Source organism: Ursus maritimus, unplaced genomic scaffold, assembly GCF_017311325.1.
Source record: "Ursus maritimus isolate PB19 unplaced genomic scaffold, ASM1731132v1 scaffold_16, whole genome shotgun sequence".
NCBI classification, from domain to species: Eukaryota; Metazoa; Chordata; class Mammalia; order Carnivora; family Ursidae; genus Ursus; species Ursus maritimus.
In genome coordinates, this window is record NW_024424008.1 from 55,010,033 (window position 1) to 55,031,056 (window position 21,024).

A 21,024-nucleotide genomic window follows, 5' to 3' on the forward strand; every position below is an offset into this window, starting at 1 on the left:
CATGTCCCAGTACTAAGACTCTGCTTCCAATTGGGACACCTGGGTGGCTCAGTTGGTTAAGCGTCTGCCTTTAGCTCGGTTTATGATCTCAGGGTCATGGGATCGAGTCCCACATCGGCTCCTTCCTCGGCAGGGAGCCTGCTTCTTCCTCTGCCTACTCTGCCTGCTGCTCCCCTGCTTGTGCTCTCTCTCTGTCATAAAAAAAAAGAAAAAAAGAAAGACTCTGCTTCCAAAGGAGGGTTCCCTGGCCATCATCACCACACAAATAGCCCTAGTCCCCCTGCATTTAGTCTTGGATTGGGTGGGTGATTCAGTGATGGCTCTCTTTGGGATGTTCCAAGATTAGAAACACATGGTTTTTTTCATAGGCCTCCCCTATGCACAGGTTGGAGAGACTCTGTGGTTTGGTGACAATGGCAGAGGCTTCCGTGTCTGTGCCCTTTGTATGCAAACTCCACTGCTCAGTATTAGAGACCATTTTCAGTGGACAGACCTTACTCTGGGAAAACAGGGCTTTAGGCAACTCTCTCCAGCCTAAAACTGATTTCCCAACCCCTACCCAAAACAGGCCAGACAGGCTGGAGACCCTCGTTTTTGTGTCTCTAATCACCAGCTCAGACAGTGCCCTCTGGGCTGTTTGGATGGCATATCCCTTTTCCCTCCCAGGATCACTCTCTCTTTTGTTGCATTGTGAGAAAATTATGGCTAGGAATTTGATCTGGAGCCAATGTCAGCTTCCGGGTATGATCTCAGCATCCAAGTGTGAGCTCAGGGTGCTGTGACGTTGGGCACATCTAACTGAGGAGGTTTTGTCTAGCTGGCTATGACCCCCTCCCTCCCTGCCCATCCCATCGTCCAGGCCACAGAATAGGGAGCAGCACAAACAAGGCCCTGAGATTTGGGTTTATTCAGCTCCACCCAGAACTAAACCGAAGGCTATGACATGTCTCAAGGGACCAAACCATACATTGTGGGCCATGCACTCTTCCCTTCCCCCAAGGATGCTGCTACCTCTGGGGTGGTGGGCAGCTGCTCATATCACCGTGGGAGGTAGGAAGGGGTTCACTGCGTGCTGGCTCCATGGCACTCGGGCTCCACTCTGGCTGCCTCCTCTTCTTCCTCGGGATCAGGAGGTGCAGGGAGCAGGGAGATGTAGACCTCATTGACCTCTGTGTCCAAATGTCGGCCACCCCGAGGTGCCTCCAGGTTAAGGATGCCATCATGGGAGAGAGCAGCGCGGACCCGCCAGGGGTCCACATCAGCAGGCAAGACATAGGTGCGGCAGAACTCTCGGGACACGAAGCCGTGGCGGTCCAGGCGCTGGGGGTGCCGGGCAGACACCTCCAGCAGGTTATCCACAGTCCTCACGGTCACCTCATCTGGGGTAAAGTGGCTGACGTCCAGAAACGCCTGAAACTTGCCCTCACTGAGCCTAAGCTCAGAGGCCCCTGCCCTGCTGCCCTCCCCAGCTGCGGTGGCCCGGGGCCGGACATAGTAGCCATGGTAGAGGGTGGGGGTCAGGATCTCTTCCGGCAGGAGGCCTGAGGGGCAGAGAGAGAAGGCAAGAGGCAGGATGAGGGAGAATGAGGTGGGAACAAGGGTGAAATGAGGAGATCAGGAGATGAGGACCTGGGAGAGCAGCGAGGGAGTCAGGAGAAGTAGGAAGAGGAGGCAGGGGGACACAGGCTACAAGGTGGCAGCTGGAAAGAGGGGATTGAGATAGGGAATGAGATGGGGGAGGAGGAGGGCAAACCAAACAAGGACCCAGAAGGGGAACAAGAAGGCACACCAAGGGGGACAGGGCCAGGTATCGCAGCATTGCAGGCAAGGCATCTGCACCGAGGTCAGTGGGAAGGGGACAGAGCCCTGCTTGGCGGGGTGGAGAGGGAGCCTGCGGTGGGAGATGGCTTGCCCCAGGAGTTCAGTTAAGCCCCGAGTGGGGTAGACGCCAGTACCGTTGGGAGGTCAGCCCAGAATTTCAGGAGGTGGGGGTGGGAGGCAAGGGGGTGGCGTCTGTACCATACCTTCTCCGAAGCGCTGCTCTCCGAGGCGGCTGGGGTTGGCAAATTCGTACTCGGTGGTGGCCGGGTGGGCATGTGGCACAGAGCGGCCCGACATGGCTGCAGAAGTGTTGGCGGCCCTGGTCCGAGGTGCAGCCCCAACACAGCAGCGACCCCTCCAGCTGCCTGGAGAGCCAGGGCCCGGTCGGAGGTGGAGGCGGGGTCTACACCACCCAAAATAGTGCGGAGCCTGTGGGGGAGGGGCGAGGAGCCGGGCCCCTGAGCGCCAGCGACAAGTGTGTGACCAGAGCCGCCTGGACCCCCGTGCCCCCCCCCCCGCACACCCTTCAGCTGTCGCAGGCGGCCTGAGGGGACAGCTGGGGGGTCTTGGCTGGGCAGCGAGCTGGGGAGGGGAGACTGGTGCCGGAGGCACCGGAGAGGCCTAGCAGAGACGCTTACAGTTTGCACGTTTTCCACATCTCCTCCTCTCCTAAGTCCCAGGCACCCTGCCCCCTACTTCATAAAGCTGTCCTGGTTGTAACGTTCTGCACAGTGTGTAAAGTGAAAGATGCAAAAAACTTTCCCACCCTTTCTTTGGGGTGGGGTGAAGGGTCTTCTGCCCAGATTAATGTCAGGGTCCTCTCCTGAACCCAGGTCAACCCGGGGCACCACAGAGATGCCTGGCACAGGCTTGTTGGTGATCACTGCTCTCCTCCAGGGACCAACAAAGAGTTAATGTCCCTGGGGCCCAGCCTAGGAAGATTCCAGTTCCTGCCCAGGCCCAAGATAGTTGCTGGCCCAATTCCCCTGGCACGCTGGGCTGGAGAGGAGGAGGAGGGGCACACCACCCGCCTGCTTGGGATTCCTGACTCTGTTCCAACTCCAGAGAAGAGAGTGGTAGTGGGGGGGTGCCACTGGGTGTGGACGGAAAGCTAGTGAAACAAGACCAGGACAGACAAGTCACTGGCCAGCTCAGACGTGTTTGTATTTCTCTTTTCTTAGCTCAGTGAGTACTGGGTATGTGTCACACTGCCAAATCCCTGATCACAAGTCTCCATGAACGGGCGGTGAGCTGGGATAATAAAACTCCTGACATCACCATTCCAGAAGCTTCACAAGACTGCGTATATAAGGGGCTGGCTGTAGCTGCAGCTGAAGGAGCTGACCAGCCAGCTGACCCCCTCCACTCACCTAGCCGCCATGGACATCGCCATCCACCACCCTTGGATCCGCCGCCCCTTCTTCCCCTTCCATTCTCCCAGCCGCCTCTTTGACCAGTTCTTCGGAGAGCACCTGTTGGAGTCTGACCTCTTCCCAACTTCTACTTCCCTGAGCCCCTTCTACCTTCGGCCCCCCTCATTCCTGCGGGCACCCAGCTGGATTGACACCGGGCTCTCAGAGGTAAGTCTCTGCCAGGATAGGAGAGCTGTTCCTGGAACCTCTTGGAAACATATCCACCTGCTCTCCTTTTTCTCCCTGCTGAAATCTGGCTATGTCTAAGTGTCGTAGGCACTTGCATGGCCACCGGTGAAGCTAGACTAGGCTACTGTTTCTTTCCCCCGGTTCCCTGTTTGTATTTGATGCTCCACTGTATCCTACTTACTGCATTTTTTCCATGTGCTGCGAAGATCACCCTCTGTCCCCTAACTTCTAATTAGGATGCCCGTTTCTGGTTTGGTTCATAAAGAGCTGCAGGGAAAGANAGCTGCCTTCAGACTCCTTTGCTCACCTCTTCTAATATCTCATACTCCTGACTAATGTTAGCATCTCAAGTTTCAGAGTCAGGAAAAAAATCCTGCCTCATTCTGAGCTTTTCACCTGCACTGCATGGAGCTGGAGACTGCAAACACTATTTACTTTCTTTCTATTCCTTCATCTCTCATTTTCCAGGTTTCTCAGGGCTGTGACAGGGCACTGACCTGGGTTCAAACCTAATGAGTGAAGAATGTAGGTCCAGTCTTGGGACCCCCACTTGTCCTAAGAGGGTGGGAGAATGGGGTGAACAGATAAGGTTGACAGAGCTGTCACAGAGAACACTCTGGTTTAAAAATATTCAAGTGTGAATAAACAGAAGCTGAGTGAGCAAGGGCTTTGGAAGGACAATCAGGGCCAGCAGAACATTCCAGATTGAGTGGGTGGGAAACTTGGCAGAGGCCTGAGTAAGAAGAAGGGGCCTTTGTCTCACAGACAAATGACAAGGCCAGGCATTGGGGTCAGAGAGGCAGCAGAAGCCATGCCCAGACCCATCCTTGTGATTGCTCCCTTGGGTGGCCTGTCTTCTTTCCTGTCCCTGTAAATAAAGTTTGGGTCTGATGACCACGTGGGATGCCTTGGGTACCACTGTGGTGGCTCTCCTGAACCAGAGAGCCATGTTTATTCAAAAAGAGACTTTTAGCCAAAAACAGGAGGATAATCACCTGGACAGAAAGCAAGTCTGCAGAATGAAGAGACTGCACTAATGTCAACCACATTCCTACCATCTTTTCTCCTACCCCTTCCTCTCTACCTTGCTATTTCTAGATGCGTCTGGAGAAGGACAGATTCTCTGTCAACCTGGATGTGAAGCACTTCTCCCCAGAGGAACTCAAGGTCAAGGTGTTGGGAGACGTGATTGAGGTGCACGGCAAACATGAAGAGCGCCAGGTGTGGAGCTTGCTCTCTCTTCTGCTCATTCATCCAGGGCGTATGATACGCCAGACACTCCCATCAGCCCCTGAGCCTGGTGACCTTCCAGTCTTAAGCCATAAGGGTCTGGGACAGGGATAGACCTGTTGTTGTTTGGGCCAGAGAAGTTGAGTTTTGTTTTCTGTTTTGATTTGATTGCTTTAGATGGGACACATGGGATGTTTATTTCCCATTTAAGCCAGTGGTTTTTGGCCACCTTAGAATCACTAGGGGAATGAAAAAAAAAATTACAGTGCTTAGACATATCCCAGACCAATTAAATCAGAATTTTTTAGGAGTGGGCCCCAGGCATCAGCATTTCTAAAAGCTCCCTACGTAATTCTAATGTCCATTCAAATTTGAGGACCACTGATTTAAGAATAGTGCTTGTTGGACACCTGGTTACTTTAATTTAATTTAAATAATTAAAATTAATTTAATTTAAATAATTAAATGAATGGTGTAAACCCTGAAGGCTCTTGACTTTGGGACTCTGCTTTTAGATGTTCCAGAATCCTCTCATCTTTAGCTCTTCTAAAAGGCTGAACTACTTGGTTTGCCTAAGTTTCAGAGCTGTACTCGGCAGCTAAAACCCTGGAGCTCGTGTGGAAATCAGTTAACTGAGAGCCTCTCTGCATAAATGCTCGAGATTCAGCTGGTATAAAGGTTGGGGTCAGGTAGTTTTTAGCAGAATTCTAGAGAATGAGGGATGGCTTCTCATTAATTTCTGGGAAGGTTTTTAAAAGAGTCTGCTTCTTACCAATTATTGATAATTCAGATACCTGTGCGTCAAACAGCGTAATCTGAGGTCCTTGGGCTGTTTCAGTTTTGCTTATGTGATTTAAATTTGGGTCATAGTCTCCCTGGATGAAGTGTCGTTGTTGTTGTTGTTGTTGTTGTTGTTGTTGTTGTTGTTGTTGTTTTTAGCAGCAGTCCTGTTGGTCTGGGACATTCTGGGACATTCCTGAAGAGTCAGGACAATTTCTGGGCTTCCTTGGGGACTCAGATCTTCAACACTGAATGATATTCCAGATCCCGTAGGCCCAACACTGATTTAAACCTTTGGGAAATACCCCTCAAAATAACCATGCCTCAGTTTGGAGAGCTTTGCAGTTTTCACTATTTCAGATTTCTCAGACTCTCATTGGTCAGAGTGACCACCTAGGCAACTTGATCTTAGCTCCAAACAGAACAGCTGTTTGGTTTTCTCTCTTGTTGCAATGGCATATGGTCACACCTAAGGGGAAGGAGGATGTCTGAGTTCTCAGCAAGTGGTGCTAGTTCCTGTTCTTCTCTCTCTCTTTCCTCGTTCTCTTGGATTAGGATGAACATGGTTTCATCTCCCGGGAGTTCCACAGGAAATACCGGATCCCAGCCGATGTGGACCCTCTTGCCATTACTTCATCCCTGTCATCTGATGGGGTCCTCACTGTGAATGGACCAAGGAAGCAGGCCTCTGGCCCTGAGCGCACCATTCCCATCACCCGTGAAGAGAAGCCTGCTGTCACTGCAGCCCCCAAGAAGTAGACGCCCTTCCTCTAACTGCATTTTTTAAAACAAGAAAATTTCCCCACCAGTGAATGAAAATCTTGTGATTAGTGCTGAAGCTTATTAATGCTAAGGGCAGGCCCAAATTATTAAGCTAATAAAATACCATTCAGCAAGAGATAACTGTCTTGTGTTTGAATGTTCTCTATTTTTAAAAATAAATGTACAAAACAATGCAGATCCATTTAATCACATTATGATTTAGAGGACTCTGGGGATATTATGGTCACAATGGCTGTCTCCACTACTTACTAATAGCATAAATTTAGCAAGTCACTTAACCTTTCTAGTCCTTAGGTTATTACATTTATAACATGTGGCACTGATGTGTACACTTGTTTTAAGGACTAAATTAAGGAAAAAACATAGGTAAAGCCCAAGGAATATCAGTTCCTCTCTCTCCTCCTTCTTGGATTTTGGTCCTCATTTCCAACAACAAATCTGAACGAACTCTGGATATCGATGCATAAAAGGCCTTAGTGAGTCTCTGCAATTAATCACATTGCCAGGCAGGAAGTGGTGCCCCCAAAGTTGATGTTTTCCTACTGATTATCAATGCCCTCAGCTGATTCACAAGAGCAGTAAATAGGACTTAGGTGATTATCACCAAACAAGCCTTTCAGTTGTAATCTCTAAATTATTTAGCAAATACCTTTTAGAAGTACGACTGGGAAGGGGCACCTGGCTGGCTCAGTCAGTAGAGCATGTGACTCTTTATCTTGGGTCCTGAGTTTGAGCCCCATATTGGGTATAGAGCTCAAATAAATTAGTAAATTGAAATATTTAAAAAAAGATAAAAAGAACTCAGTCGGGAAACATCCAATTCAATGACCCTCCAATTCAATGACTAAAAAAATTAAGTTTCAGAATTACAATTAATAATTGATCAGTAAGTTTGTCTATTATTTAGCTTATACAAAGACGTATTACTCTACAAAAACACCCCCATTCCACTTGCGGGTCCGGACAAAACTTCTGATTCAATTAATGAAAAATAGCCCTGGTGTAGGTTATCCGGCATAAGTGTTCACAGATAACGCCTACTTTTCTGTAGCAGCTTCAACCTAATGTCTGATTTCTTACAAGGACTGACCATGAGGTGAAGTGAGATTCTTGCTTTCACAAAACAGATTGGGGATTGGCCACACTTTTAAAATATTCTACATGAGGGGCACGTGGGTGGTTCAGTCAGTAAGCGTCTGACTCTTGACTGCAGCTCAGGTCTTGATCTCAGGGTTGTGAGTTGGAGCCCCATGTTTGGCTCCACGCTGGGCATGGAGTCTACTTAAAAAAATTAAAAAAAAAAATTCTACACGAAACAGTTGCCAAAATTTTTCATGATGTAGGGGTGTGGAGCTGGACAATCTACATTGTATAAATTGCAAATCTATAGAGGTTCAAAAGATTTTCTCCTAAAAAAACAACTTCCTGATAGCTGGAAATGCTGTGATCTAGCCAAAAGTCAGATTTCTCTACACTTAACAGCTAATTTTTGTGGCTGTGTAACAGATATTCTTGGCTGCCTAACCAACCTATTTACCACCTTCAGTCTTGCCAACAGCTCCCCAGATTGGTTTAGTTATAGGCATATCTTCCTAACCATGTGCTTCAGGAAAGTGAATCCAAGATCCGGCCACAGGTGATCTATCTTGATTAGTCCAAACTAATCATGGAAATTCCCTTCCCTCTGTAATGATTAGTCTTGAAAGGGCCATGACCCAATTGTGGCTATTGAAACAGGAGGGAAGTTTGCTGAAAATACTTCTTTCTAGAAAATGTTATTAGTTTTTATTCCTTTTGGTTTTTTTTAGGATTTATTATTTGAGAAAGAGAGAGAGTATATGTGTGGAAGTGTGGGGTGGGGGTATGGGGAGGGCAGAGGGAGATGGAGAGAGAGAGAGAATCTCAAGCAGACACCCTGCTGAGAGCAGAGCCCAATGTAGGGCTCGATTTCACGACCCTGAGATCATGACCCTGAGATCATGACCTGAGCCGAAATCAAGAGTTGGACGCTTAACCGACTGAGCCACCCAGGCAACCCGGATTTTAGTTTTTAAAAAAGATTCATCAAAAGAGAGAGAGAGAGAGAGGAAAGGTGGGAGGGAGAGATATTTTTTTCTTCCTCCAGATGTTGGAGCATGAGGATGTGACACTCAGATTGCTGTAGCCATCCTGAAACCATGAGAGACCATCCATGATATGCTGAGAATGGCTGAGCAAGAAGGATGGTGGGACTCCAGGTCCTTGATGGGTCACTGAATTGCTAAATTGGCCAACTCTAGACCTTTCTTACTTCATAATGTCTTATGTCTTGTTTTTGTGTAATCTGTTTTGAAAATGGTTTTATGTTATTGATATACAAAAAAAAATCTTAACTGACAGAGGCTGAATTAAATAGTGTAAAAATCTGAAGAATGTCTTGGAAACCATGTGTCAACTTTAATCATTTTACTGAATTACCAGATTTCTCAAGCAGACATAATCTTAATGACTTGGTCTTAAATAAATCATACTTTGACTATTAGATCTTGACATTTATGTTTTTAACAAATTTGTTCAGAATGTGCAGGGTCACTTTTTGGTGTATTTTTACTGAACTCAAGTTAGACTACTTCTTTATTGTTACTCTTTTCCAGATCACATCTTTGCCTATGGCTGTTCATTGTTATTAGTGTAGGACTTTCTAGTCCAGTACATTTAAAGATTTTTTTTTCAGCTTTATAGCTAGCTCATCCATAATTCTACTTCATTCCTTATATCTGAATTATGCCACAAGTCTGTTGAGGCAATTCTAACTATCATTTATTTTGTTTTTTTAAATATTAGCTAACATTTATTGAGCACCTAGATGTGGTAGGCACTGTGCTAAGTGCTTTAATTCTTTTAACTATCAATTTTTTAATAGAATAATTCTAAGAAAGGCCCATAGGGAATATCATCCTCAACAGGGAAAGACTGAGAGCTTTTTCCCCAAGGTCAGGAACACGACAGTCCACTCTCACCACTGTTGTTCAACATAGTAGTGAAAGTCCTAGCCCCAGCAGTCAGACAACAAAAAGAAGGAAAAGGCATCCAAATATTATATAACATATAATATTAAAAATAAGAAAGAGTGGTTAATATACCTAAGAGAGAGAACTATGGAATTCACCGAGATATGGAATACCTTAGGAGAGAAAATAATTTGAGACAAAAGACCATGAATACAGCTGTAGGTCTGTTGAGTTTGCGGCGCTCTGGGAATTCAAATGGAGAAACTCAATAAGTAGTTGGTTATGTACATCCGGAGCTCTGGAGACACAGCTAGTATGGAAGAAGAGGTTTAGAATATGGAAGGACAGAGGTGAGAACTACAGTTCTGGGAGTGATAGTACCATTTAGGGTTAGCCAAAGGAAGCTGGGGGGATGGCCAAAAACAGAATCATTGGAAAGGCAAAGTTAAGGGGTTGACAGAGAAAGATGAGCTCACAAAGGAGACAAAGAAGTGTCTCACAAAGATGTGAGGGGAAAATATTTAACATGACATCACAGAAACCAAGGGAAGAAAGAGGCGAGTAGTCAGGTAGATTATCAAATGCAGAATATTAAACTGAAATAACCTATGAGCTGAAGTGTCCAGTAGATTTAGCAAAACTTTCACCTTCATAAATACAGTTTCAGGAAAGTGGTAGGTTAAAGAGTGAATGGGAGACAGATTTCTTGATAAGAGAGAACAGTAAGTTCACATGTGATGCAATCTCTTTGTTACTAACACATAGAAGTGGTAGAGTCGTTTTTAAGCAGCAAAGGTAAATAACCATATGGATAAATGAATATGAAAATATTTAAATGAATAAAAATAAAATTCAGGAGAATGGGCATATTGGCCAATATTTGCAAATGATATAATCACCTGCCCAAACAACCCCACCAGAATCAGTAGACAAACTATTAGAATCAATAAAAGAGTTCAGCAAGTTTATAGGCTACAAACTGAATTTATAGAATATTGTTCTGGTGCTCTATTCCTGCGTATCAAACTACCCAAAACTTAGTAGCTTAAGAACCACGTTCTTAGATCTTACTATTTATAGCGCAGGGATCAGCTGGGCAATTCTTGAGCTCCTCATGACATTGACTGGGGTCAGCTGGTGGTTTTCAGGCTTCAAGATGACTTAACCCTCATTTTTGATGCTTCGGCGAAGGTGGTTGGAAGGCTGGGCTCAGCTGGTCCCCTCTCCCTCTCTTTGTAGCATCAAGATCTTTCAGGGCCTTTCCTGCCTTTCAGAAAGGAAACAAGTGTTTCCATCAGGTAGCTGGACTTCAGGGCTTCAGGAAGGAGTATTTCACCTCCAGGAAGGAGGTGAAAGCTACTAGTTTCTTAAGGCCTGGACCTAGGAACCTGCACAGTATTACTTTTGCCATATTTTTGGGGTCAAAGCAGTTGCAGAATCTGTCTACATTTAAAACGAAGGGGCATAGACTTCCACCTTTTGATAACAGGGGTGTCAAAGAATTTGTGGCCATCTTTAATCCTCCATAGAAGCTGAAAGAAAGGGAGATGAATATACATGTAATCTCTAAAATTTATAAGAGATTAATAGCATTAGTAGCTGGAATAAACAAAGAACCCCTGCAAATCAAGAAAAGGATAGGTGCTCCAATAAAAAATGTGGATATTGACCGTACACATGAAATTTATAGAAGTGGGAACCAAAAAGCCAACATGCATACAAAGAAATGCTGAAAATCATCAGTAGTCAGTGAAATGCAAATCAAAGTAACAACAAGCTATCATTTTACAATAGGCTTTCTTGATGTTGCATTAGTGATATTTTGGGCCAGATAATTCTTTGTTGTGGGGGCTCTTCTGTGCATTGTAGGGTGTTTAGCAGCGCCCCTGGCCTTTACCCACTGGGTGCAGTAGACATACCAGTTGTAACAATCAAAAATGTCTCTGGACATTGCCAACTGTCTCCTGAAGGACAAATTGCTCCTGGTTGAGAACCACTACTTTACACACCTATCAGCTTGGCGAAAAATAGAAGGTTGGTTAATGCTAAGTATTGGCAGAGATATGGAACCTCAGGCACTGCTGGTGGATGTGCGGGCAGCACAACCATTCTGGAGAACAACAGCCAATTTAAATATACCATTACCTCATTACCCAGCAATTCAGTCTCTGTAAAGACCCATATATGAGGATGTCCTCTGCAGCTTAGTTTGACAGTGAGGAGTTAGAGACAAATTACAAAGTGGTGGCAGAACACTCCACCTAGCAACAAAGGCTAGACATTTTTCTCAGTGCACATGAAACATTCTGCAAGAAAAACCATACATTAGGTCACAAACAAGTCTTACTAAATTTTTAAAAAGATTTATTCATTTATTTGAGACAGAGAGAGAGCATGAGCTAGAGAGGCAGAGGGGGAGGGAGAGAGAATCTCAAGGAGACTCCACACTGAGCGCAGAGCCCAATGTGGGTCTCGATCTCACAACCCAGAGATCACAACCTAAGCCAAAATCAAGAGTCAGTGACCTAGCGTGGGGTTGAACTCACAGCCCCAAGATCAAGAGTCACATGATCTTCTGACTGGGCCAGCCAGGTGCCCCAGGAGGGAACATTTCTTAATTCATTCTATGAGGCCAGTATTGCCCTGATACCAAAGCCGGACAAAGATATTACAAGAAAGGAAAACTACAGACCAATACCCCTTATGAACATTGATGCAAAAATCAACAGCATACTAGCAAAACGAATTCAGCAGCATATTAAGAGGATACATTACAACCAAGTGAGATTTAGTCCTGGAATACAAAGTTGATCCAACATAAAAAAATCAAAGTAATATACCATAGTAATAGAATGAACCAGAAAAAATGATAATCTCAAATGGTGCATGGTAAAAACACTCAACTAGAAATAGCAGGAAATTACCTCAACAAAATATAGACCATATATGAAAAACTCACAGCTGACATCATACTCAGGGGTGACGATCGAAAGCTTTTCCTTAAAGATCAGGATCAAGATAAGAATGTTGACTTTCACCACTTCTATTCAATATACTATTGGCAGTTCTAGCCAGAGTGATTAGGCAAGAAAAAGGAAAGCATCTGAATTGGAAAGGAAGAAATGAAATTATCTCCGTTTACAGATGACATGATCTTACACGTAGTGAACCCTAAAGATTTCACAAAAAACTCTCTAGAGCTAGTAAAGAAATACACAAGAGTTGCAGGATTCAAAACCAACACACAAAAGTCAGCTATCTTTCTATGTGCTAATAAAGAATAATCCCAAAAGGAAATTAAGAAAACAAATCTATTTATAATAGCATCAAAAAATACTATGGAATAAACTTAACTAAGGAGGCAAAAGACTTATACACTGAAAACAATAAAACACAACTGAAAGAAATAAGACACAAATAAATGGAAAGACATCGCATGTTCACAGACTAGAAGACTTAATATTGTCAAGATATCAATACTACCTAAAGCAATCTACAGATTCAGTTCAATCCCTATAAAAATTTCAATGCTTTTTTTCCAGAAATAGAAAAATTCACCCTAAAATTCATAAGAATCTCAAGGGACCCTAAATAGCCAAAATAATCTTTAAAAAGAAAAAGTTGGGAGACTCATATTTCCTAATATCAAAACTTATTACAAACCAGAGTAATAAAAAAACAATGGGGTATTGGCATAAAAACAGACATATAGACAATGGAATAGAATACAGAGGCCAGAAATAAACCATCATGTACATGGTTAAATGGTTTTTGACAAAGATACCAAGTCCGTTCAATGGGAGAAAGTACAGTCTTTTCAACAAATGATGCTGAGAAAACTGGATATCCACATGCAAAAGAATGAAACGGGACCCTTAACTTACACCGTATAAAAAGTTAATCCAAAAAGGACCAAAGACTTAATTATAAGAGCAAACACTACAGAATCTTAGAAGAGAACATATGGGAAAAAATTCATAATATTGTCTTCGGCAAGGATTTCTTGGATATGACACCAAAAGTTTAGGCAACAATAGAAAAAAAGATAAACTGGACTTCATCAAAATGGAAAACTTTCATGCACGAAGGGCACTGTTAAAAGTGTGAAAGTACAATCCACAGAATGGGAGAAAATATTTGCAAATTCTGTATCTGACTAGGAATTAATATCCAGAATATGTAAAGAACAAATAACACAAATAACTCAATTCAAAAATGGGCAAAGGACTTGAATAAATGTTTCTCCAAAGAAATACAAATAGCTAAAAAGCACATGAAAAGATGTTCAAGATCCCTGGCCATTAGGGAAGTGTACGATTAACCACAATGGATACCATTCTATACCCACTAGGATGCTTATTATAAAAACAAATAACAAAATAAGTGTCGGTACGGATGTGGGAAAGTTAGAATCCTTGTGCATTGCTGGTAGGAATGTAAAAAAAAAAAAAATGCAGTGGAAAACAGCTGGTCATTTCCAAACTGTTAAACACAGAATGACCATATGATCAAGAAATTCCACTTCTGGGTATTTCCCCAAAAGAATTGAAAGTGGGGACTCAAAAGATACTTGAATGCCAATGTTCATAACAGCATTACTCACAATAGATAAAAGGTGAAAACAACCAGAGTATCCATTAACAGATGAATGGAGTAGCAAAATGTAGTAAATACATAATGGAGTATTATCCAGTCTTAAAAGGAATATATCCTATAATATGGATGAACCTTGAAAACATGCTAAACATAATAAACCAAACACAAAGGACAAATACAACATGATTTGTCTTATATGAGGTTCCTAGAGTAGGCAAATTCATAGAGACACAAAGTAGAAGAGTGGTTATTAGGGGCTAGGTGAAGTGGGGAATGAGACGTCAGTGTTTAATTGGTACAGAGCTTCAGTTTGGGACAATGACAAAGTTCTGGAAATAGTGCTAATAGTTGCACAAGTCTGTGAATATACTTACTGCCATGTTGTACATTTAAAAATAGTTAAAAGCGGAGGAACCTGGCTGGCTCAGTCGGTAAGAGCGTGTGACTCTTGATCTCGGGCTGTTTTAAGCTCAAGCCTCACATTGGGCGACTGACTCCTGATTTTGGCTCAGGTCATGATCTCAGGGTTGTGGGATTGAGCAATGCGTTGGGCTCCATGCTCAGTGTGGAGTCGGCTTGTCCCTCCTCTCCGTCTACTCCTTCCCTCCCCTCTCTCAAATAGATAAAATCTTAAAAATAAACAAAGAAATAAATCTTTTAAAAAATCATTAAAATGGTAAGTTTATGCTATATATATTTTACTACAATTTAAAAAAAAAATCCCAGATACACGGGAAACAGGATATATAACATATAAACTTAAAATAAGTGCCTATAAAATATTATTCATATTTCAAGAGCACATATTAACGAATTACTAGAATTAGTAAGAGACAATAACTCAAATTCTTTTTTATTTTTTTAATTTTTTTTTAATTTTTTTAAAGATTTTATTTATTTATTTGACAGAGATAGAGACAGCCAGCAAGAGAGGGAACACAAGCAGGGGGAGTGGGAGAGGAAGAAGCAGGCTCATAGCGGAGGAGCCTGATGTGGGGCTCGATCCCATACGCTGGGATCACGCCCTGAGCCGAAGGCAGACGCTTAACTGCTGTGCCACCCAGGAGCCCCTCAAATTCTTTTTTAAAGAAGATTTATTTATTTATATTAGAGAGAGAGAGAGAGAGAGAATGTGAGCGCACATGAGTGGGAGGGGCAGAGGGAGAGAGAATCTAGAGCAGACTCCCTGCTGAGCACAGAGCCCAGTGCAGGGCTCAATCTCATGACCCTGAGATCATGACCTGAGCTGATATCAAGAGTTTGATGCTTAACTGACTGAGTCACTCAGGTGTCCAATCACTCAAATTCTAAAGGTGCTCTAACGGGGCACCTGGGTGTCTCAGTCGTTAAGCGTCTGCCTTCGGCTCAGGGCGTGATCCCAGGTTTCTGGGATTGAGCCCCACATCGGGCTCCCTGTTCCGCTGGGAGCCTGCTTCTTCCTCTCTCACTCCCCCTGCTTGTGTTCCCTCTCTCGCTGGCTGTCTCTCTGTCAAATAAATAAATAAAATCTTAAAAAAAAAAAAAAGGTGAACTAACAATGTAATGTGGTTTCCACCAACAATCTAATGGTATCTTCTCGTGAAATTTGGCAAAGTGATCCTAATATTTATATAGAACTGCAATAGGTTAAAAATAGTTTAAGACACTCTTGAAGAAAAACAATGTGGAAGTATCTCATCTATTAGATATTAAGATTTACAAAATTATCGTAATTACAATAGCGAGGTAATTAAGGCATTGTGGCTAAGATAGCATATGTAATGACAGTTAGGCCAATGGAATGTTTTAGAGAGCCTGGAAACAGGCCTAAGTATACACAGACAGTTGATTTACAGTAAAAATGGTGTTCAAGAGCAGTGGAGAAAGTACCGTCTTTTCAATAATTAATGCTAGGAAAACTGGATAGTCATATAGAAAAAAAAAAGACTCAGTTACTACCTAACATCATATACAACATAAATTCCATATCTGTGTCTGTAACATAAAATAGTGAAAGTTTGGGAGGAAATACATGGGTGACATCTCTCATCTATTATATTGTCATAATAAACAGGAGAGAAAATTAAAAAGTAAAATATTGATAAGTTTAAACATGTTAAAATTTAGACTGTTGCCTCCCTGTGTTCACTAACCCCAAACTATTCCCAATCCTGTCTCAATCCCTACCAATTCCCCACTTTGAAAGACCTATCTTAGACCAACAGGGCCCTTACCCCAAATCTCTAAAAATATCCTAACATCCCCCTCTTTTTTTAAAAAAAGATTTTATTTATCCATTTGAGAGAGATAGAGCACAAGTAGGGGAGGGGCAGAAGGAGAAGCAGACTCCCTGCTGAGCAGGGAGCCCGATAGGGGGCTCCATCCCAGGACCCCGGGATCATGACCTGAGGCTTGATTCCAAGACCCTGAGATCATGACCTAAAGCTCGATCCCAGGACCCAGGATCATGAACTTAGCTGAAGGCAGACACTTAACCAACTGAGCCACCGAGGCGGCCCTAACACCCCCTTCTGAATTCTCACCAAGATTGTATCAAGTTGATGTGCTTCCTTGCTACCAGTTTAGTGACTCAGCTTTGTTTGATGAACAGGTTTCCTTGATGATCTTTGTGGGGGAATAAAAAATCAGCAGTCCTTGTCTTTTTAAGATATATACTGAAATCTTTATAGACGAAAGTATATAATTTCTGAGATCTCCTCCAAAATTAATTAAAAAAAATAGAGAAAGTATATAAGGATAGTTGAGATCGATCATAAATTGTCGAAGGTGGGTAATGGTACATGGGAGTTCATTACACTACTCTGTCTAATTTTGTATGTTTTAAATCCACTATAATAATTATAAAAACTTGTTTTTCTCTCTTTTTAGTCCTTAAGAGGGCATGTTCATTAAGGTCACAATAGAGTTACAATATCCGACTGTGATCGCCAGGCTCATATCCAGGAAGCACCTAGCCAAACATAACCTAAGTCATGCTGGATTTTGTAGTTCTGCTATGGATGGAAGGTGGGGAAGAGCAAAGTAGTTGAAGATTTGGAATAATGGAATAATGCTTTTTAATCCCCTCCTACAACAACCTCATAATGTAGAACTAAGAGCAGATATAATTAACTTAAAGTTGACATTTAAATCTTGATTAAAACAAACGAAAAAGGGGCTAGGGAATATGTTCTGTGCTTTCTTTATTCAGTGAAACTGTGTTATAGTCAGCTAAATTCTTAGCTGTGCTTAGAATGTGCTTCCTCCTACGATTTACTCCAGAAAAAATGAAGCTTCTTATTCTTTCTTAGAATCCTGGACCCTGGAATTGGCAGTTACTACTATTCCACATACTTGCGGAGTGATGCCCGATTTGAGGCTCTGAGTAGCTAGTCACGTAAGTTGACTTTTCTGTGCATTTATGTCGAGGAGGGTCCAGCTCAGGTTGATGTCCTGGAAACCAGTGAGGCTCTCTCTCAAATCCTGAGGGGAGAAAGAAGAGAAGGAAAGACAAGTGGAACCAGTCAACAACAAGGAACCTTAGTAACTGGTCTTACTCTCAGCGCTGAGGGAAAATTTCTGAGTCTAGTGACTCCTGTCAAAATTGAGAAAAGAGAAAAATCAGAGGCGCCTGGGTGGCTCGGTCGGTTAAGCGTCTGCCTTTGGCTCAGGTCATGATCCCAGGGTCCTGGGTTGGAGCCCCAGGTTGGGCTCCCTGCCCAGCGGGGAGCCTGCTTCTCCCTCTCCCTCTGCCTGCTGCTTCCCCTGCTTGTGCATGTGGGCTCTCTCTGTCTCTGTCAAATAAATAAATAAAATCTAAAAAAAAAATCCTTTACTCATTCATTCACTTTTTCACTCATTCAATATACTTTTATTTGAGCTCCTTCTATGTTCCAGGCACCGAGTTAGGTCCTGAGAATATAACAATTGAAAAGAATAGTCCACCTACTATGAGTTGAAAGTGGCATTTTGTTGTTATAGCTCATATCATATGTTGTTTCAAAGTAGTGTCCAAACTGGAAAAAAGAAGCAGTCAGTTAAAAATAGAGGAGTTTACAACTACTGTTGGGAAATAAAGGACACAATGACATGATTCTGTCGTATTTCGATTTAACTAGAGGTCTATATGACGTTAGTCTACATTCTACTAACTTTCATATCCTTTGTTTACTTATTTGTTTAGGAGACACTGAAGGGCAAAATGCAGATAAATGACAAGTCTAGGTAGGCAGCCTGAGTCAGAGACATGTATTTATGTAGATGAAGAAAGTTTAGAGAGAAGCAAGAGAAAAAGAGTACTACCCATACTTTTACTACTCTACTATTCTATTAGATAATAACGTAGGACAGGCGTTCCAGCTAAAGACTGCTGTCCACCCCCAACCACCTCACTGAACAGAGAAGCCTGAGAGATCTCAGCACGGAAATTACCAGATTCCTACCTCTAAAATGGCCACTGGCATTTCTTTTGCTAATGGAAGGAGACAGAGAGAAAGTTAGGTTACCTGGGAAGGCAAGGGTTTGGGCTGCACGATATTCCTTAGGTCATATCTTTCCTGGTTCCAGTTTCCCATCAGGGTACGGTTTGAATAGGCATTCTCATTAGTGGTACATCTCCATCCATACTGGGAAAACTTGGACATATCATTCCAATCTGTCCACACTTCAGCATGGCCATCTGCATTAATGAGGCTGCCATAGTGTGGGTTTGCAAGGAAATAGGCAAGGCGCTGTCTCTGGGAAAATGTGAGAACAGAAAAGCTAGTTGCATAAACTAGGGAACAAAAAAGGCATTCATGCCTTTCTCACCCTTGGCCAAGTATAACATAAACACACCGTACTAAGGATCTAGGCTTTCCTCCCAATTTAATTGTGGTTCTGTTTCTTTCTTTCCTGCTCCATGAATCCTTTGACCCTTTCAATCAAAAGTAGCAGAAGGCTATGTACATTAAATGCCACCCCCCCCAAAAACAGGAAAACCTTCAGTATTCCCAATACTATATGGAAAACTAGCTAAATGTTCAGGAAATTTTGAGATGTAAGAATTTAAGGACTAAGGATATTGCTATTGTCAAAGACAATAGAGAAAAGTAAAAGTTGGATAACTAGGTAACACAATAAAGGTTCAATAATAGTTTCCTTCCTTCTGGACTCAGCTCAAATGCCACTTCTTCCATGATGTCTTCCAAGTTAACTTCTCTCTCCTTTGTCTCACACAGAATGGTATCTTCATATCTTTAGCTTTTTACCATATGTTAGAGTTCTTCAAGTATATGTTGAATGTCCTATGCTGAACTGTGTACATCCCTTGAGGACAGGCCCTGTGTCTTATTATCATATCCTCTCCTTCTGCCTGCTCTCCCAATCAACAGTGCTTTGTACATATCAGCTGACCAATGTCTGAATTTCAATTTTTTGTAAGGAATCAAAACCCTAGCCGTTTTAATTTTGGACCAAAAGATGACTGTGGTCCCTTGGCTTGGGGGCAAGACAATACCTTCATTGAAGAAGAGTATTTTGATGCTGAGTGGCTTGTGTTATTTGAAGAATTTGTAGGAAAGTGACAGAAAATCGTAGTCAGCTGTTCCATTTTCTTTAAAGGAAGAGGTATCACCAAACCTGGCCTTTCTATTCTCCGAGCGAAGAAAGAATGTAGGTCACCCAGATCACCATGGCCAGGAGGGCATGATTTGGGAGTCACCACCCACCGAGCCACCTTTCCACAGGTAGGGACAAAGCCAATACTGTAGCTTTAAAGGTAACTGCCCTCATACCCTGTGCCTTTGTGAAGAGAGATGGGGTGCACTGATGTCAACAAATAGCATGATGACTAAAGAGTAATTGGTCCTGCAATGTCCGACAAGCCTTGTACTCGCACTGTAGACCAAGGTGACACTGTCCTTGGGGCTGTAAGGACAGACATCACCATACCCTCAGCTGCTCAAGCCCAAAACCTGAAGCTCATCTTTGACTCTGATTTCTCTTTCAACCCCTTATGTCCATCCAGTCTCTAGGTCTTACTGATTTTTGAATCAGACCACTACCCTCTAACCCCAATGCCGAGTTTCAGTTTAGATCACTACCAGCTTTTGTCGCCATTATTGCTGTAGTCGCCTGTCTGATCTCCTTGCCATCAGCTTTGGTCTTCTTCAATCCTTTCTCCATAGTAAAGAAGAACGGTGTGAAAATGAAAATCTAATTGTATCATCTTTCTATTTAAAAGTTGGCCACTGTTTTCAGAATAAGACTCAGGCTGTTAAAATGGCTTACGATGTTCTATATGACCTGGCCCCTGCTTAACTCTTCCATCTCCTCTGTTACCACTCTCCCTCCAACTACATTTCAGCCAAACTCAACTACTGTTTCTCCACCATGCTTTTGCAAATACTGTTCGTCCTGCCTCTTCACTTCTCTTTACCCAGGTCAGGTATACTCCCCCCTTCTCCCTTAGCTTTCTTTTTCTTTTCTTCTCTTTATTTATTTTCTTTTTTTTAAAGATTTTATTTATTTGAGAGAGAGAGAGAGAACAAGCAAGGCGAGCGGCAGGCAGAGGGAGAAGCAGTCTCCCCGCTGAGCAGGGAGCTCGATATGGGGCTCATCCCAGGACCCTGGGATCATGACCTGAGCCCAAGGCAGACACTTAACAGACTGAGCCACTCAGAATTCAGATTCACGTCATTTAGGGAATCTTTCCACTTCATCCCAGAACTTGGTAAGGTTCTAAATCCTTCTGTGTGCCCCTATAGTACCCCGAATGACTCCTCATAGCACTGCATCCCACTGTACCGGAATTGCTTCTTTTGCTGTGCAGTCTCCATCAGACTATAAGCTCAGCGAAATCACAGGCCACATCTTATTCATCCATGTATCTAGCCGCCCTGACAGGCACATAACAGGCACTCAATATTTCTTGAATAAATAAAAAGTAGGAGATAGAGGCACCTGGAGAAATCCTGAGCAGCAGAGATAATGGACAGCAGTCATTTCGGACCAGAGGAAGGCTACCCTCTGTGACAATAACAAGCAGGACACAGCCCAATCTCTCGACCTCAGCCCCGCCCCTTTCCTTTCATTCAGAACTCGCCTCTCCCGGGGTCTGTCCCTGCGCGCTAGTGACTGCTTGTGACCTCATGCAGGTGTGACGAAGTTGCTCAGGGCAGCCGTCGGGCTAAAAAGTATTTATTTTGGCATTCCTGAAGGTGTGAGGGAATGAGGGGACGGGGCGGTCGGTGTCTCGCTTTTGC

The 21,024-nt window shown here is 43.3% G+C and overlaps 3 protein-coding genes across 6 annotated transcripts; 1 reads left to right on the forward strand and 2 right to left on the reverse strand.

Moving 5' to 3' along the window:
* Positions 1-888: 888 nt before the first annotated feature.
* HSPB2 (heat shock protein family B (small) member 2) lies at positions 889-10,413 on the reverse strand. Of its 2 annotated transcripts, none has more exons than XM_040631226.1 (3): positions 10,277-10,413; positions 2,025-2,250; positions 889-1,541 (listed from the first exon to the last, which is right to left on the reverse strand). In XM_040631226.1, the coding sequence occupies exons 2-3, from the start codon at positions 2,116-2,118 to the stop codon at positions 1,063-1,065; spliced, it is 573 nt and encodes a 190-aa protein (XP_040487160.1). In that variant the 5' UTR covers positions 2,119-2,250; positions 10,277-10,413; the 3' UTR covers positions 889-1,062. The 2 variants fall into 2 exon arrangements, with proteins under 2 accessions (XP_040487160.1, XP_008688310.1); XM_008690088.2 differs by having other exon boundaries at positions 2,025-2,279; positions 10,277-10,394.
* On the forward strand, positions 2,940-6,332 carry CRYAB (crystallin alpha B). The gene is made up of 3 exons (XM_008690086.2): positions 2,940-3,401; positions 4,521-4,643; positions 5,988-6,332. Exons 1-3 carry the CDS (start codon positions 3,201-3,203, stop codon positions 6,189-6,191), a joined length of 528 nt encoding a protein of 175 aa, XP_008688308.1. The 5' UTR covers positions 2,940-3,200; the 3' UTR covers positions 6,192-6,332.
* Positions 10,333-20,975, reverse strand: CUNH11orf1 (chromosome unknown C11orf1 homolog). 3 transcript variants are annotated; one of them, XM_008690093.2, is made up of 5 exons: positions 20,723-20,971; positions 18,286-18,516; positions 17,730-17,796; positions 17,135-17,263; positions 10,333-10,472 (listed from the first exon to the last, which is right to left on the reverse strand). In XM_008690093.2, the coding sequence occupies exons 1-5, from the start codon at positions 20,762-20,764 to the stop codon at positions 10,447-10,449; spliced, it is 495 nt and encodes a 164-aa protein (XP_008688315.1). In that variant the 5' UTR covers positions 20,765-20,971; the 3' UTR covers positions 10,333-10,446. The 3 variants fall into 3 exon arrangements, with proteins under 3 accessions (XP_008688315.1, XP_008688316.1, XP_008688314.1); XM_008690094.2 differs by lacking the exon at positions 10,333-10,472 and adding an exon at positions 10,479-10,737 and having other exon boundaries at positions 20,723-20,975; XM_008690092.2 differs by lacking the exon at positions 10,333-10,472 and having other exon boundaries at positions 16,562-17,263; positions 20,723-20,962.
* Positions 20,976-21,024: the final 49 nt, after the last annotated feature.